At 40.1% G+C, this 14090-nt stretch overlaps 3 protein-coding genes across 3 annotated transcripts; 1 reads left to right on the forward strand and 2 right to left on the reverse strand.

Moving 5' to 3' along the window:
* Positions 1–1917: 1917 nt before the first annotated feature.
* LOC149230632 (uncharacterized) lies at positions 1918–2629 on the reverse strand. Its single transcript, XM_089376108.1, has 2 exons — positions 2273–2629; positions 1918–2167 (listed from the first exon to the last, which is right to left on the reverse strand). Exons 1-2 carry the CDS (start codon positions 2587–2589, stop codon positions 2053–2055), a joined length of 432 nt encoding a protein of 143 aa, XP_089232234.1. The 5' UTR covers positions 2590–2629; the 3' UTR covers positions 1918–2052.
* A 347-nt stretch (positions 2630–2976) lies between these two features.
* Positions 2977–7952, forward strand: LOC149230633 (uncharacterized). The gene is made up of 6 exons (XM_089381371.1): positions 2977–3387; positions 3604–4917; positions 5401–6899; positions 7433–7445; positions 7538–7630; positions 7785–7952. The coding sequence occupies exons 1-6, from the start codon at positions 2977–2979 to the stop codon at positions 7950–7952; spliced, it is 3498 nt and encodes a 1165-aa protein (XP_089237497.1).
* A 1459-nt stretch (positions 7953–9411) lies between these two features.
* Positions 9412–10123, reverse strand: LOC149230634 (uncharacterized). The gene is made up of 2 exons (XM_089376109.1): positions 9767–10123; positions 9412–9661 (listed from the first exon to the last, which is right to left on the reverse strand). The coding sequence occupies exons 1-2, from the start codon at positions 10081–10083 to the stop codon at positions 9547–9549; spliced, it is 432 nt and encodes a 143-aa protein (XP_089232235.1). The 5' UTR covers positions 10084–10123; the 3' UTR covers positions 9412–9546.
* Between the last annotated feature and the right edge of the window lie 3967 nt (positions 10124–14090).

Genomic DNA, 14090 nt, shown 5'->3' on the forward strand with positions numbered 1-14090 from the left:
TGGATATTTACAATTCTTTTTGTGATGTTAATTATTTGATGTATATTTCTGATTTTGTATGAGAATGGTTGTTGTTTGGGCTTTATTTACATAGTTGTGCATTTACAATGAATGTGGATGACATGTTTGATATGTTCTTTGAAATGTGTGTGGATTTTTGTAATAACCCTGGTAACTTGTAATTTCCGGTAATTGTTGTGGTAAAAACAATATGGGTGACAGCTTGTTATTAAGACATTATTATTTGTTAAAAGAAAATATAATGAACTATTATACACATGTGTTGAAAGAATGATGGCAGCCTCCACAAAGGGGCCTTTTCTATTAAAAGAAAAGAATCAGTTAAGAAACTGAACAGGAGACAACTGCCTCTCACCCAGAAAGGGGTGGAAAGGAAAAACCTCTGGGCTGTTAGGGAACAGGCAGAGGCGGACTCCAGAGGAGAGAGCAGAGTGTGAATACTGGGTTAAGTCTGGTTATGACCAGATAACCCTGCACCGTGGTGCTTGAATCTTGAAAAAGGCTGTGGCCTACAAGATAGCTCGGAGGGGAGATCCAGTGTAGTGGATTCTCGAGGTTGGGAGGATAAGAGCTAGATTACCGCAGGTGAACATTACAGCAAAGCGACAGTAGCAGATTACCAGGTACGCTTATTAGATAGCTTTACTTAAAATCAGGTAATGATTGCATATGGAATATAATGGTCTAGATTCTTGATTTAGAAAAAGAAATGTTAGCAAATACAAGTGCCTGTGTTTATCTTTATGGAGGTGATTACAGGTATATTTAAAGTGTGGTATTTATATATACAGTCGACAGTGAGACTTCTCGTTGACAAGATGGAAACCATGATTAAATATACAAATGCACTAACTGACATTTTCTTTACCGAAATAAACAGACACAGATATACGAGTTAATATTCCTGAGTCTGAGAGTGTAAATAAATGTACAGCTAACAGAATAAAATCTTGTTCTTAACGACCGCGTACAGACTCATAGATGAAATATAAGTTATAACAGAGGTGTGGCATACTGCGGCCAGAATCAAAGAAAGAAAGTTCATTATTAGAAACCAGCGAGATACAGAGCATATGCAAGTATAGATATGACGCAATGCATGTAAAGTCACTATGTCTATGAACCTGTGGTATGAGACCATAAATTACTTTTGAAGCTTAACCGATAATAAGAAAGACGGTAGAGCGCTGTGTAACAGCCGGGTCATTAATAAATAAAAAGCCGAATAATTACACTGACAAAGAACATTTAGGTACAGTAGTGCAGGGTAAACCCTCAGATAAACCTCAAACCAACATTAAAACATGAATGTCCCGGTATGCCAAACAAATGAGATGGATGTGCTGTGCGCCAACTATAAACATAAACAATTTACTAAGATGCATTTCTGAATATCGAACTTGAGTAGAAACCCTCATACAAAACCCAGAAAATATAGGCGGTAAGGGTTGGACCTGCTCCCTTTGTTCCGGAAGCAGGCCGTGATGCCTGAGACCGCAACAAATGAATCTTGTCATGATTCCCAAGAAATGAAACCAATACATACGGTAAACATGCCTGTGAAATTATATATAAATATATTAACTTCGTTCAGAGACGATGAACGTCTGTACAAAACTAAGGATAAACTTAAGATGCACGAAAAGATGCAAACATTCCATATTACATTCATTGCCATAAGGCCGTAGAGTAAGGAAAAAATAAATATGTTAACAGGCGTTACAGGTCGGGTAACCCCGGCTCATAGTAATAGCAAGTTTCAAAGAAATATGGACTGTGCATTGTGTAAAGCAAATCCTTTATATAAACGACTGTAAAACAACATGACCAAATATCAAAACCCTCGGTTGGCCTGTGGCCATAAACCGACAACTTCTAAATCCCAAGGGTTTGTAAAGTACAGAATCGGCCAAGAATGCCGCCTGTGAATAACATCAAGTCTCGAAACCAGAGTAACAGACCTGGGCACATAAATACCGTGCATCAGCTCCGTCGGTCATTAACAACCGCCAAACATTCATTCCAAGCTGACTAAATGTCTAGACATACTACTGAGAAGGGATTACCCGAAAGGAATGCAGGTCGATCAGAAGATCCCTCGGATGGTCGACGCCATGGAAGCCAAACCCTTCTGCACGGCACCGCACTGTGTAAATCATCAAAGTATGGAGGTAAACGTTAGAACCTGAGAGAGAGTAGATGCCATGAATTAACCGTAAGCTGTAACATTTTACCATAGATAAGAAGATACCTGTGCGAGCAGCAGAGTGGTATGGTGGTGGAGTCTGTCGGAAAACCTGTGTATGCATAATGTGCAAATGAGCCAGAACCGAAGAACTCGGTAAACTTATATGTCAACCAAACCCTAAGGTCATTTTTCACCGTCCGATCTGGAGACACAATCTTCATCGTTCGTTTGGGCGGGAGCATGGCACGTTTATCGAATGCACAAACCGTAGAATGGTCACATGGCTCCACATGGCCTGCAGCCACCTGGCCATGACCGTTCACCATGTGGCGCTGGAGTTTAATGACCATCCGGACGAGGGAAAACCAATGCACCAGCATGCGTTGAGTTATTAAAAAGTTAATGTATAGTAAGACCACATACGAGGTGTAACATATGTTAAAGAATATCGATTAAGGTGTGTGAGCCATAAATCATAATCCACGTTTATACAAAGTCATATACTCGTGCGAAACAAATGTATCCTAACCATGGTAAAATGGAAGGTAGGACATAACAAAGTTTTTTTTTTTTTATGGTAAAAGTAGCAGGGTCGTGACAATGTGGTATCAGAGCGAGGTTTCAAAAACTGAGACCTCTGGAACAGCAACAAGAACAGAAAGAACAATTATCTTATATATGTATACAATACAATGTCATTAATCATGTCTTTTTGTGTATATCAGGAACATATTGAGACATTCCACAGCTGACAGTTATACAATAAGATGGAGGAAATGCCGGGAGCTGGTGGCATTCCACCAGACAACACAGGACTGTGGGTTCAGCTTGGTGCTGAGACACGCAGTGCTAATCAGGCAATACTTCAAACCGTTCAAGAACTGAAGGGTGAAATGGCACGCTTGCGAGAAGACAATGCACGATTAACTATGGAACAGGAAAGAATATTGAAGAGCTTGTCGGTAAAACAAAATCCACCCTTACCCAGTCCCAGTGCAGAACAGCAAAGGGGCACTGAGGAGCGGAATTATGCTCCTGAAATTCCAGAAGAGCGGGAAGACCATTCTGATAACGTGCAAGAGCAGCAGGCTACCAAGAGACAGAGAACGGAACTACAGGGGGAATTTCGAAAAATCAAACCCCCACTCTTTGATGGAGAACAGGAGGAAGCAGCAGAAGCATGGCTGATTAATATTAATAAATATTTTCAGCTGTACGAATATGATCAAAATCTGAAGGCACGGTTGGCTATATTCCAGTTGCAAGGCAAAGCCACCTTGTGGTGGGAAGAAATTAAAATTGTGAAGGGGGTAAGTGAGCAAAGCATAACCTGGGAAAAGTTTCAGAAATATTTTAAGGAGAGGTACTTAACTGAGCGCTTTTATGATGAGAAGGCGCGAGAATTTCATGATTTACGACTAGGACAACAATCCATGGATGAATTCATAAATCGCTTTACCTCTCTACTGCGTTATGTGCCTTACATAAAAGAGGAGAAGGCCAAGGTGCAAAGGTTTGTGAGTAGTTTGCCAGCCTATATCAGAGAGCGAATCGAGTTTGACAACCCCCGAACTATGGATGAGGCAATTAGGAAGGCCAGAATTTGCTACCAGCAGCACAAACAAAAGGGAGAAATTCCCAGCAGAAAATGGAATGAGAGAAAAGGTAGCAGAAATGCTGGAAACAACAAAGGCAGCCACGGAAATGGTGGCAAAGGGGCTGGAAAAGGACAGTTTAACAGAAGCACGAGTAAGGGAACTTTCCGGCCTAAGCCAAACGAGAACAGGATTAGTGAACCCCCTGCTAAATCAGAGGTTGAAGGAACCAAACCACCAGTTCAATGCTGGGTATGTGAGGGACCGCACTATGCTAGGAACTGTCCGCAGCGTAAAAGAACTGATCAGATATCTCAAATCCATGAAGCTTCCACTGTAGGTGACGTGGCACGCAGTGTACCAAGGATCAACGCAGCATTAGAAGATCGGCAAGCGGAGTATCAACCTTCCATGGTGGAATTCGAAGGTAAGATCTCAAACCTTTCTGTAGCTGTACTTATTGATCCAGGGGCTACGTTAAGTTACGTTAGTCCAAAAGTAGTGGAACATTGTAAGCTACCATCAGAAAAGTTTAAAAACCCATGGTTGGTCCAGCTGGCCACGGGGGCCAAAAGGCGGGTTTTGGCTAAAGTTAGTAACTGTTCTTTTAGTATAGCTGGACAGCCCGTAAAGGCAGATTTGAATATACTTCCGCTAGGTTCCTATGACATTCTTATCGGTATGGATTGGCTGGAGAAGCATTGGTCGCTGGTGAATTGTAAAACCAAGACCATATACTACAAGGATGATTTGGAACAGCAGCAGGAGTTGCAGGGAATTAAACGTCCTGTTCAGGTTCGACCTATAACTGCAACACAACTAGCTAAGTGTATTAGAAAGAAATGTCAAATCTATGCCATACAGGTTGGCTATGCGAATCAAAAAGATAAGATGTCTGCATTAAGTGACATACCAGTAGTGCAGGAATTTACAGACGTCTTTCCTGAAGAGATTCCGGGTCTGCCTCCAAGAAGGGACATAGATTTCACTATAGAGTTGGTACCAGGGGCAGCTCCAGTATCGAGGGCACCATACCGGATGAGCATACCAGAGTTGACGGAATTGAAGTTGCAGCTCCAGGAATTGCTAGATAAGCAGTACATTCGACCTAGTGTATCACCTTGGGGAGCTCCAGTATTGTTCGTGAAGAAGAAGGATGGGACCTTTCGCATGTGCATAGATTACCGACAGCTGAATAAGCTCACGGTCAAAAACAAGTATCCTCTACCCAGAATAGATGAACTTTTTGATCAGGTGAAAGGAGCAAAGGTGTTTTCCAAAATTGATCTGCGATCTGGTTATCATCAGATCAGGATCAAGGATGAGGACATTGCCAAAACTGCTTTCCGAACACGCTACGGGCACTACGAATTCGTAGTGCTACCTTTTGGTCTAACCAATGCGCCAGCCACCTTTATGTGCATGATGAATAGCGTGTTTCACCAGTTTTTGGACAAGTTTGTACTGATATTCATTGATGACATTTTGATATATTCTCGTTCCCAGCAGGAACATGAGGAGCACCTTAGATTGGTGTTGCAAACTCTTCGGGAGCATCAGCTTTATGCTAAATTTAGCAAATGTGATTTCTTTAAGGAAGAAATTCAATATCTGGGTCATGTGATTACAAATGAGGGAATTGCGGTTGATCCCGAGAAGATAAAATCTATTATGGAGTGGCCTACACCCAAGGATGTTTCGGACATCAGGTCCTTCATGGGATTAGCTGGTTATTACAGGAGATTTGTGGAAGGCTTTTCGAGAATAGCCTATCCTATTACCTCATTACAAAAGAAAGGAAGGGCGTTTAAGTGGACAGCAGAATGTCAGCAGAGTTTTGATCGTTTGAAACACCTACTCACCACCGCACCCATCTTAAGAATCGCAGATCCTAATAAGGATTACGTGGTGTGCACTGATGCAAGCAAAGAGGGCGTGGGGGGAGTATTGATGCAGGAAGGGCAGGTAATAGCCTATGAATCTAGGAAATTAAAAGAACATGAACAGAAATACTCTGCATACGATTTAGAATTAACTGCTGTAATTCATGCCCTTAAAATGTGGCGACATTATCTTCTCGGAAAGAAGTTTCTGCTGTTAACCGACCATCATAGCCTAACGCATTATTTCAATCAGCCCACTTTGAACGCGAGACAAGGTCGTTGGGCAGATTTTCTAAGTGGGTTTGACTTCGAAATAAAACATTTAAAGGGCAAAGAAAATCGGGTAGCAGATGCCTTAAGTCGAAAAGTTCATAATTTATGTGAACTTTCAGCCAGCCGGTGGCAGAGTTCGCTGGTTGAACAAATAAGAACAGCAGCGCACAACGACTCAGAATATCAGCATTTGAAAGTGCAGGTACAGCAAGCTGATCATGACAAGTTACAGCAAGGGTATACATTGGATAACACGGGGATGCTGTATCTCAATGGAAAAATGTATGTACCCAACTCCGGTGACCTTAAGAAGCTGATCTTAGATGAATTCCACATCAGCCATTATGCCGGTCATCCAGGATATCAAAAGTTGGTTATGGCACTCAAAAAAGAGTATTACTGGCCTGGAATGAAAAGGCAAGTGGTGGAATATTTGGCAAAATGTTTGGAGTGCCAGCAAATTAAGGCTGAACACCAACACCCAGCGGGACTGTTACAGCCCCTACCTATTCCGGAATGGAAATGGGAAACCATCTCCATGGATTTTATAACTAGTTTACCACGAACGAAGAAGGGTAATGATTCTATTATGGTTGTAGTTGATAAACTAAGTAAAGCAGCACACTTTATACCCGTACAGTCTACCTACAAGGCGGTACAAATTGCGCATCTCTTTATGCAGAATGTGTTCCGCCTGCATGGAATGCCAAAGGTAATCATATCGGACCGTGATGTGAAGTTCACCTCCACTTTCTGGAAAACATTGTTTGCTGAGTTGGGCACCCAGCTGAATTTTAGTACAGCATATCATCCACAAACCGATGGACAAACTGAGCGTGTCAATCAGGTATTGGAAGATATGCTGAGGGCAAATGTGATGCTCAAGCCTACTCAGTGGGAAGAATATTTGCATTTGATTGAATTTGCCTACAATAATGGGTATCACACCTCCACCCAGCTAAGTCCCTTTGAGGTTTTGTATGGGCGAAAATGCCGCACACCCTCGGGTTGGAGTGGGGTAGAGGATAAATTGAATTTGGGTCCAGAAATGTTAAAGGACATGGAAGATATGGTAAAGAAAGTACGAGCAAATCTAAAGGCTGCACAAGACAGACAGAAAAGTTTCGCAGACAAGAAAAGAAGATTTGCAGAATATAAAGTGGGTGATCATGTATTTGTAAGGATTCAAACTAGAAGAAGCGCACTGCAGTGGAGCGGGTGCGCTAAACTAGCTCCCCGATATTTCGGACCATTTCAGATTCTCGCTAGAGTAGGGCCGGTGGCCTACCAACTTGCTTTACCCAGCCACATTAGGATTCACAATGTGTTTCATGTTTCTGTCCTAAAGAAATATGTGTATGACCCTAGACATGTTATCCAATGGCAAGATGTACGGGTAAGAATTAATCCGATTGGGTTTAATTATACAACTATACTTAATGAGAAATTGATTAAGTGCTGGTTGTTTGCAGGTCGAACCGGAAGGCGGGGTCCTAGTCGAACCACAGAGCATTCTCGACCGGAGAGAAGTGCAGCTGCGGAAACGGGCTATTACCCAAATTAAGGTGCTGTGGCAGCATTATGGCCCTGAGGAGGCTACGTGGGAAGACGAGGAACTTTTCAGAAAAGCCTATCCAAATTTATTTGATAAGAATGGACATCGGGACGATGTCCAATCCTAGGGGGGGAAGATGTAATAACCCTGGTAACTTGTAATTTCCGGTAATTGTTGTGGTAAAAACAATATGGGTGACAGCTTGTTATTAAGACATTATTATTTGTTAAAAGAAAATATAATGAACTATTATACACATGTGTTGAAAGAATGATGGCAGCCTCCACAAAGGGGCCTTTTCTATTAAAAGAAAAGAATCAGTTAAGAAACTGAACAGGAGACAACTGCCTCTCACCCAGAAAGGGGTGGAAAGGAAAAACCTCTGGGCTGTTAGGGAACAGGCAGAGGCGGACTCCAGAGGAGAGAGCAGAGTGTGAATACTGGGTTAAGTCTGGTTATGACCAGATAACCCTGCACCGTGGTGCTTGAATCTTGAAAAAGGCTGTGGCCTACAAGATAGCTCGGAGGGGAGATCCAGTGTAGTGGATTCTCGAGGTTGGGAGGATAAGAGCTAGATTACCGCAGGTGAACATTACAGCAAAGCGACAGTAGCAGATTACCAGGTACGCTTATTAGATAGCTTTACTTAAAATCAGGTAATGATTGCATATGGAATATAATGGTCTAGATTCTTGATTTAGAAAAAGAAATGTTAGCAAATACAAGTGCCTGTGTTTATCTTTATGGAGGTGATTACAGGTATATTTAAAGTGTGGTATTTATATATACAGTCGACAGTGAGACTTCTCGTTGACAAGATGGAAACCATGATTAAATATACAAATGCACTAACTGACATTTTCTTTACCGAAATAAACAGACACAGATATACGAGTTAATATTCCTGAGTCTGAGAGTGTAAATAAATGTACAGCTAACAGAATAAAATCTTGTTCTTAACGACCGCGTACAGACTCATAGATGAAATATAAGTTATAACAGAGGTGTGGCATACTGCGGCCAGAATCAAAGAAAGAAAGTTCATTATTAGACACCAGCGAGATACAGAGCATATGCAAGTATAGATATGACGCAATGCATGTAAAGTCACTATGTCTATGAACCTGTGGTATGAGACCATAAATTACTTTTGAAGCTTAACCGATAATAAGAAAGACGGTAGAGCGCTGTGTAACAGCCGGGTCATTAATAAATAAAAAGCCGAATAATTACACTGACAAAGAACATTTAGGTACAGTAGTGCAGGGTAAACCCTCAGATAAACCTCAAACCAACATTAAAACATGAATGTCCCGGTATGCCAAACAAATGAGATGGATGTGCTGTGCGCCAACTATAAACATAAACAATTTACTAAGATGCATTTCTGAATATCGAACTTGAGTAGAAACCCTCATACAAAACCCAGAAAATATAGGCGGTAAGGGTTGGACCTGCTCCCTTTGTTCCGGAAGCAGGCCGTGATGCCTGAGACCGCAACAAATGAATCTTGTCATGATTCCCAAGAAATGAAACCAATACATACGGTAAACATGCCTGTGAAATTATATATAAATATATTAACTTCGTTCAGAGACGATGAACGTCTGTACAAAACTAAGGATAAACTTAAGATGCACGAAAAGATGCAAACATTCCATATTACATTCATTGCCATAAGGCCGTAGAGTAAGGAAAAAATAAATATGTTAACAGGCGTTACAGGTCGGGTAACCCCGGCTCATAGTAATAGCAAGTTTCAAAGAAATATGGACTGTGCATTGTGTAAAGCAAATCCTTTATATAAACGACTGTAAAACAACATGACCAAATATCAAAACCCTCGGTTGGCCTGTGGCCATAAACCGACAACTTCTAAATCCCAAGGGTTTGTAAAGTACAGAATCGGCCAAGAATGCCGCCTGTGAATAACATCAAGTCTCGAAACCAGAGTAACAGACCTGGGCACATAAATACCGTGCATCAGCTCCGTCGGTCATTAACAACCGCCAAACATTCATTCCAAGCTGACTAAATGTCTAGACATACTACTGAGAAGGGATTACCCGAAAGGAATGCAGGTCGATCAGAAGATCCCTCGGATGGTCGACGCCATGGAAGCCAAACCCTTCTGCACGGCACCGCACTGTGTAAATCATCAAAGTATGGAGGTAAACGTTAGAACCTGAGAGAGAGTAGATGCCATGAATTAACCGTAAGCTGTAACATTTTACCATAGATAAGAAGATACCTGTGCGAGCAGCAGAGTGGTATGGTGGTGGAGTCTGTCGGAAAACCTGTGTATGCATAATGTGCAAATGAGCCAGAACCGAAGAACTCGGTAAACTTATATGTCAACCAAACCCTAAGGTCATTTTTCACCGTCCGATCTGGAGACACAATCTTCATCGTTCGTTTGGGCGGGAGCATGGCACGTTTATCGAATGCACAAACCGTAGAATGGTCACATGGCTCCACATGGCCTGCAGCCACCTGGCCATGACCGTTCACCATGTGGCGCTGGAGTTTAATGACCATCCGGACGAGGGAAAACCAATGCACCAGCATGCGTTGAGTTATTAAAAAGTTAATGTATAGTAAGACCACATACGAGGTGTAACATATGTTAAAGAATATCGATTAAGGTGTGTGAGCCATAAATCATAATCCACGTTTATACAAAGTCATATACTCGTGCGAAACAAATGTATCCTAACCATGGTAAAATGGAAGGTAGGACATAACAAAGTTTTTTTTTTTTTATGGTAAAAGTAGCAGGGTCGTGACAATTTTCTTTAGTATATGGCTTGATTTAGTATGTACATTAATTTTGTGTATTTGGATATTTACAATCTTGTGTGTATGATGATCAGAATTTGATATGCAATTTTTGTAGTATTTATAATTTTGTGTGTGTAATAAGGAGATTCGATGGGATGTTTATATTGCTTGTGTATTTGCAATGCTTTTGATGTTTTAGTGTTTGTGTATTTATTGTGCATTTGTATTGTTTCTATACTTACAATCTTGTTTGTAATGATTGAAACTTGAGTTGTGCTCTTGATTATTTGTTTGTACTCCTGATTTTATGCATTTTTCATTGTGTGTTTGTACTCTTCATTGTATGCATTTTTTATCATGCGTTTACGTACTTGATTGTGTGCATTTTTTAGTATGCGTTTACATACTTGATTGTATGCATTTATAATTGTGTTTGTATTTTTTATCACATTTGTTTGTGTATTTAAAATTTTGTGTGTAATAAAATCTGAAGGAATATTTATCTGCTTGTGTATTTATAATGTTTTTGAAGGTAATGATAAAAATTTGATATGATGTTTGAGTACTTGTGTATTTACATGTTTTTTAATGGAATGATGAAAATTTAATGTGATGCTTGTATATCTATAATATTTTTTAATTTAATGATGGTTGTTGTTTGATAGGGTTGTTTATTTGTCAGTTTTTCATTTTGATTGTGTATGTGCTTGGAATGTAAGAATTTGTGTGAGAATGAGAGAATTTTGATATGACATCTTTTTGTATTTGTAATAATATTTATGTAATGATCAATTTTGATGTCTATTTTGAATTAAAATTTATTGCACAAGAAATTAAATTGGGAGATTGTGAGTGTTAGTGAAATAGTAATATTATATAAACTATAAGTGAGGGGGTAGCTCAAATGAACTTTAATGTATTGCATAGGGAGATCACATAAGAGGTGGGGTTCTGGGAGTGATGAGTAAAATAGTAGTATAACCATAAATTACAAGTGAAGGAGAGGGGCCAAATGAGCTTCCACCTTTACATGGTTGACCTAGTTAATATAGTATTTGTAACACAAAATTCTCGAAGGCAGGTGAAGTTGCTTTTACGTATAAATAAAATATTATTTTTATATTTTTTTATCGAGTTTTAAATAATAATATATCACCAATTTTAAATAATAAATATAAATTTCCCTTACATTTATAATTAACTTTGTCATTTATGTAAAAATAACTGAATTATTTATAGTTTCTTAGCATATCAATATATAAAATATTTTTATAATATAATCAAATTATATGTATATAAACATAATAAATATTAAAAATATATCTAATTTTTTTCATAACTTTATATATATATATATATATATATATATATAGATATATATAGATATATGAATTGATACAGATAAAATATTAATATGAATATTTATTTATATATATTTCATTATATATATATATATATATATATATATATATATAAAGAGGACGAATACTTTGTATTCAAAATCTGGATTTCGCAACGAGAACCATTTTACATCACGGTAAAAAAACTTGCTTCAAACTTAGCATATGCTTCCATGTCTCAGTATACCTTTGAAGCAAATTTCTTTCTCCTAGTAGCTTTATATACAATTAAGAAACACTAAAATCGACCATAATTCCTCCTCCCCATTAATTCTCTCCTGTTGTGAAAATTCCTGCAAATTCACTGAAATGATGGGATCCTCGCATCCTCCCCACTCCACGTTAACGCCCTCTTGAAACCACACCCTATGTTTCCCTAGGTATTTGGGAAATAGCCATGCATCTTTCCCATGTTCCACGTGTCCATTCATTTGTAGCCTTGCCTCTGCATTGCTCCACCAACATCGGGAATCTTGCTTTGAGTAATTGACAGTCTTTCTTGCATTAAATCAAGAGATAGGGAAGTAGCCGTCGGTTCTCCCATCTAACCCATATCTCCCAACTCCCAATATAAGGCCTCGATATTCCATTTTATCAACATCTGAATTCAATCGACAGATAACATGAAAAATGGAATGTTTCTCCAAGTTTTCTAATTAGAGGTTTACTCGTTTAACAATGGGTGAGTTGTTGTCCATAGAATGTCCATTTGAGAACATTCATATGACCAATGTTGAGTCTCCCACTATGTTTATTGTCTTTATTCCTAGGGCTATAGTGAGATCCACACCTTTCCACAAGATGAAGAACTTCACCTTATTATTGGTGGTCACTCCCAATCCCAACACATATTTGGTCTCCAAATGTTCTTGAGGACTATATAGGACCCTTCCAGCTCCCTTTATTATTAAATAATTAATTTATTATTGTTAAATAAAATTATGAAATATTATTATAAATATATTATTATAAATATATTATTAAAGAAACACAATTGGCAAGGTCGCGATGGAGACTCTGCGGCTAATCGTGCGCGAGGGTTTTGGTTGAGGTTTCCGGGTACTGCAAGTTACTGCAGATAACCCATGGAAAGCCTTCGGTTACCCTATTGATGGTTCTGCCGTGCTTGTACCTTAGTTTTTTCTCTACCTACCTGCTCACAATTTTAACATGATTACGACCTGTCAGGGATTAGGGGGTTTATTTTATTCTATTGTTAGCATTTTTTTCCCGGTTGTTACCTGTCATCCATCTTTTTTATCACTGTCCCTGGCTGTCTGTTACCGGGGTTGGTTTTACTCTCCGTTTTCCAACATTCTCAAGGCGTCCTTTGTTTCAAGGTGCAGCTGTCAACATGGATGACCTCGATGCCATTGATTACTCTAAAGATCCGTTGGAGGGTGTTTCCATCTGGCGTTCCGCGTATTTCGCATTTGTAGGTATGTATAGCTTTGGCTTCTCCAACAATTATTCTTCATACTCTTATGCGGAACCATCAGGGTCTCAGCCTGTTGTTCTCCCGGATGACCTGCCAACATGGCCATCGCTCTCTACTCCTCCACATTCCCCGGCTACCCTCGGTTTCGTTACTGACTATCTAAACCCTAACCCTGGTTTGGACCTCCCTATTTCTGAAGTGCCGCCTCGATAGGTTATCCCTCCATCTGTGTCTGCTGGATCTGCTGGATTTCCCCTCCAGGCCACATCTGCTCCACCTTCTGGCAGCTTTACCACCGTTCTGCCGCTCGCCAGTTCTTTTCCTACTTCCGCTGGAAACCCTAACCCTTCCTCATCTAACCCTAACCCTACCCCTGTTGACTCGGGCCCTCTTCCGAGTCGGGTATAGCACCAGACACATCATCAGGGGACAAAGAAGAAGTACAAGTGCTACAAGTCCAAGGTGGACGATATCTTTCTTAGGTTGGAAGAGGACATTCAATGGGGTGAGACTATGGATTTCGCTGACTGAATCTTAGTAGGGCACATCAGAGGACAAAACTACACGGCTGCTCGTCTGAAAACCTGGGCATCAAAGGTTTAGGGACACCAGTTGGTGGACATCCCCTTCGTGCAGACTTTTGTGAGGGGATGGTTCGCACTGAGATTTTCCCGTGCCGACCATACCAACTAGGTATTGTCCTCCTACTGGCATTTTGAACATGCCTCGGTTCTCTTGAAATGCTAGACGCCTCTTTTTGATCCAGAGACTGAGAAAATTGGTATTGGACCAGTATGGATTTGGCTCCCAGGCCTCCCTCTGCAATATTGGTCCGAGGAAATCTTCAAGCAGATTGATAATGCTATCGGCTCCTACGTGGAATATCACAAATATTATCAATACAAGGGCATGATGGCATATGCTAGGATCCTTATCAATCTGGATGCTCGGGGTGG

This window comes from Pinus tabuliformis, chromosome J (assembly GCF_031772625.1).
Source record: "Pinus tabuliformis cultivar Carrire ecotype Pingquan chromosome J, CPIR1, whole genome shotgun sequence".
NCBI lineage: Eukaryota > Viridiplantae > Streptophyta > Pinopsida > Pinales > Pinaceae > Pinus > Pinus tabuliformis.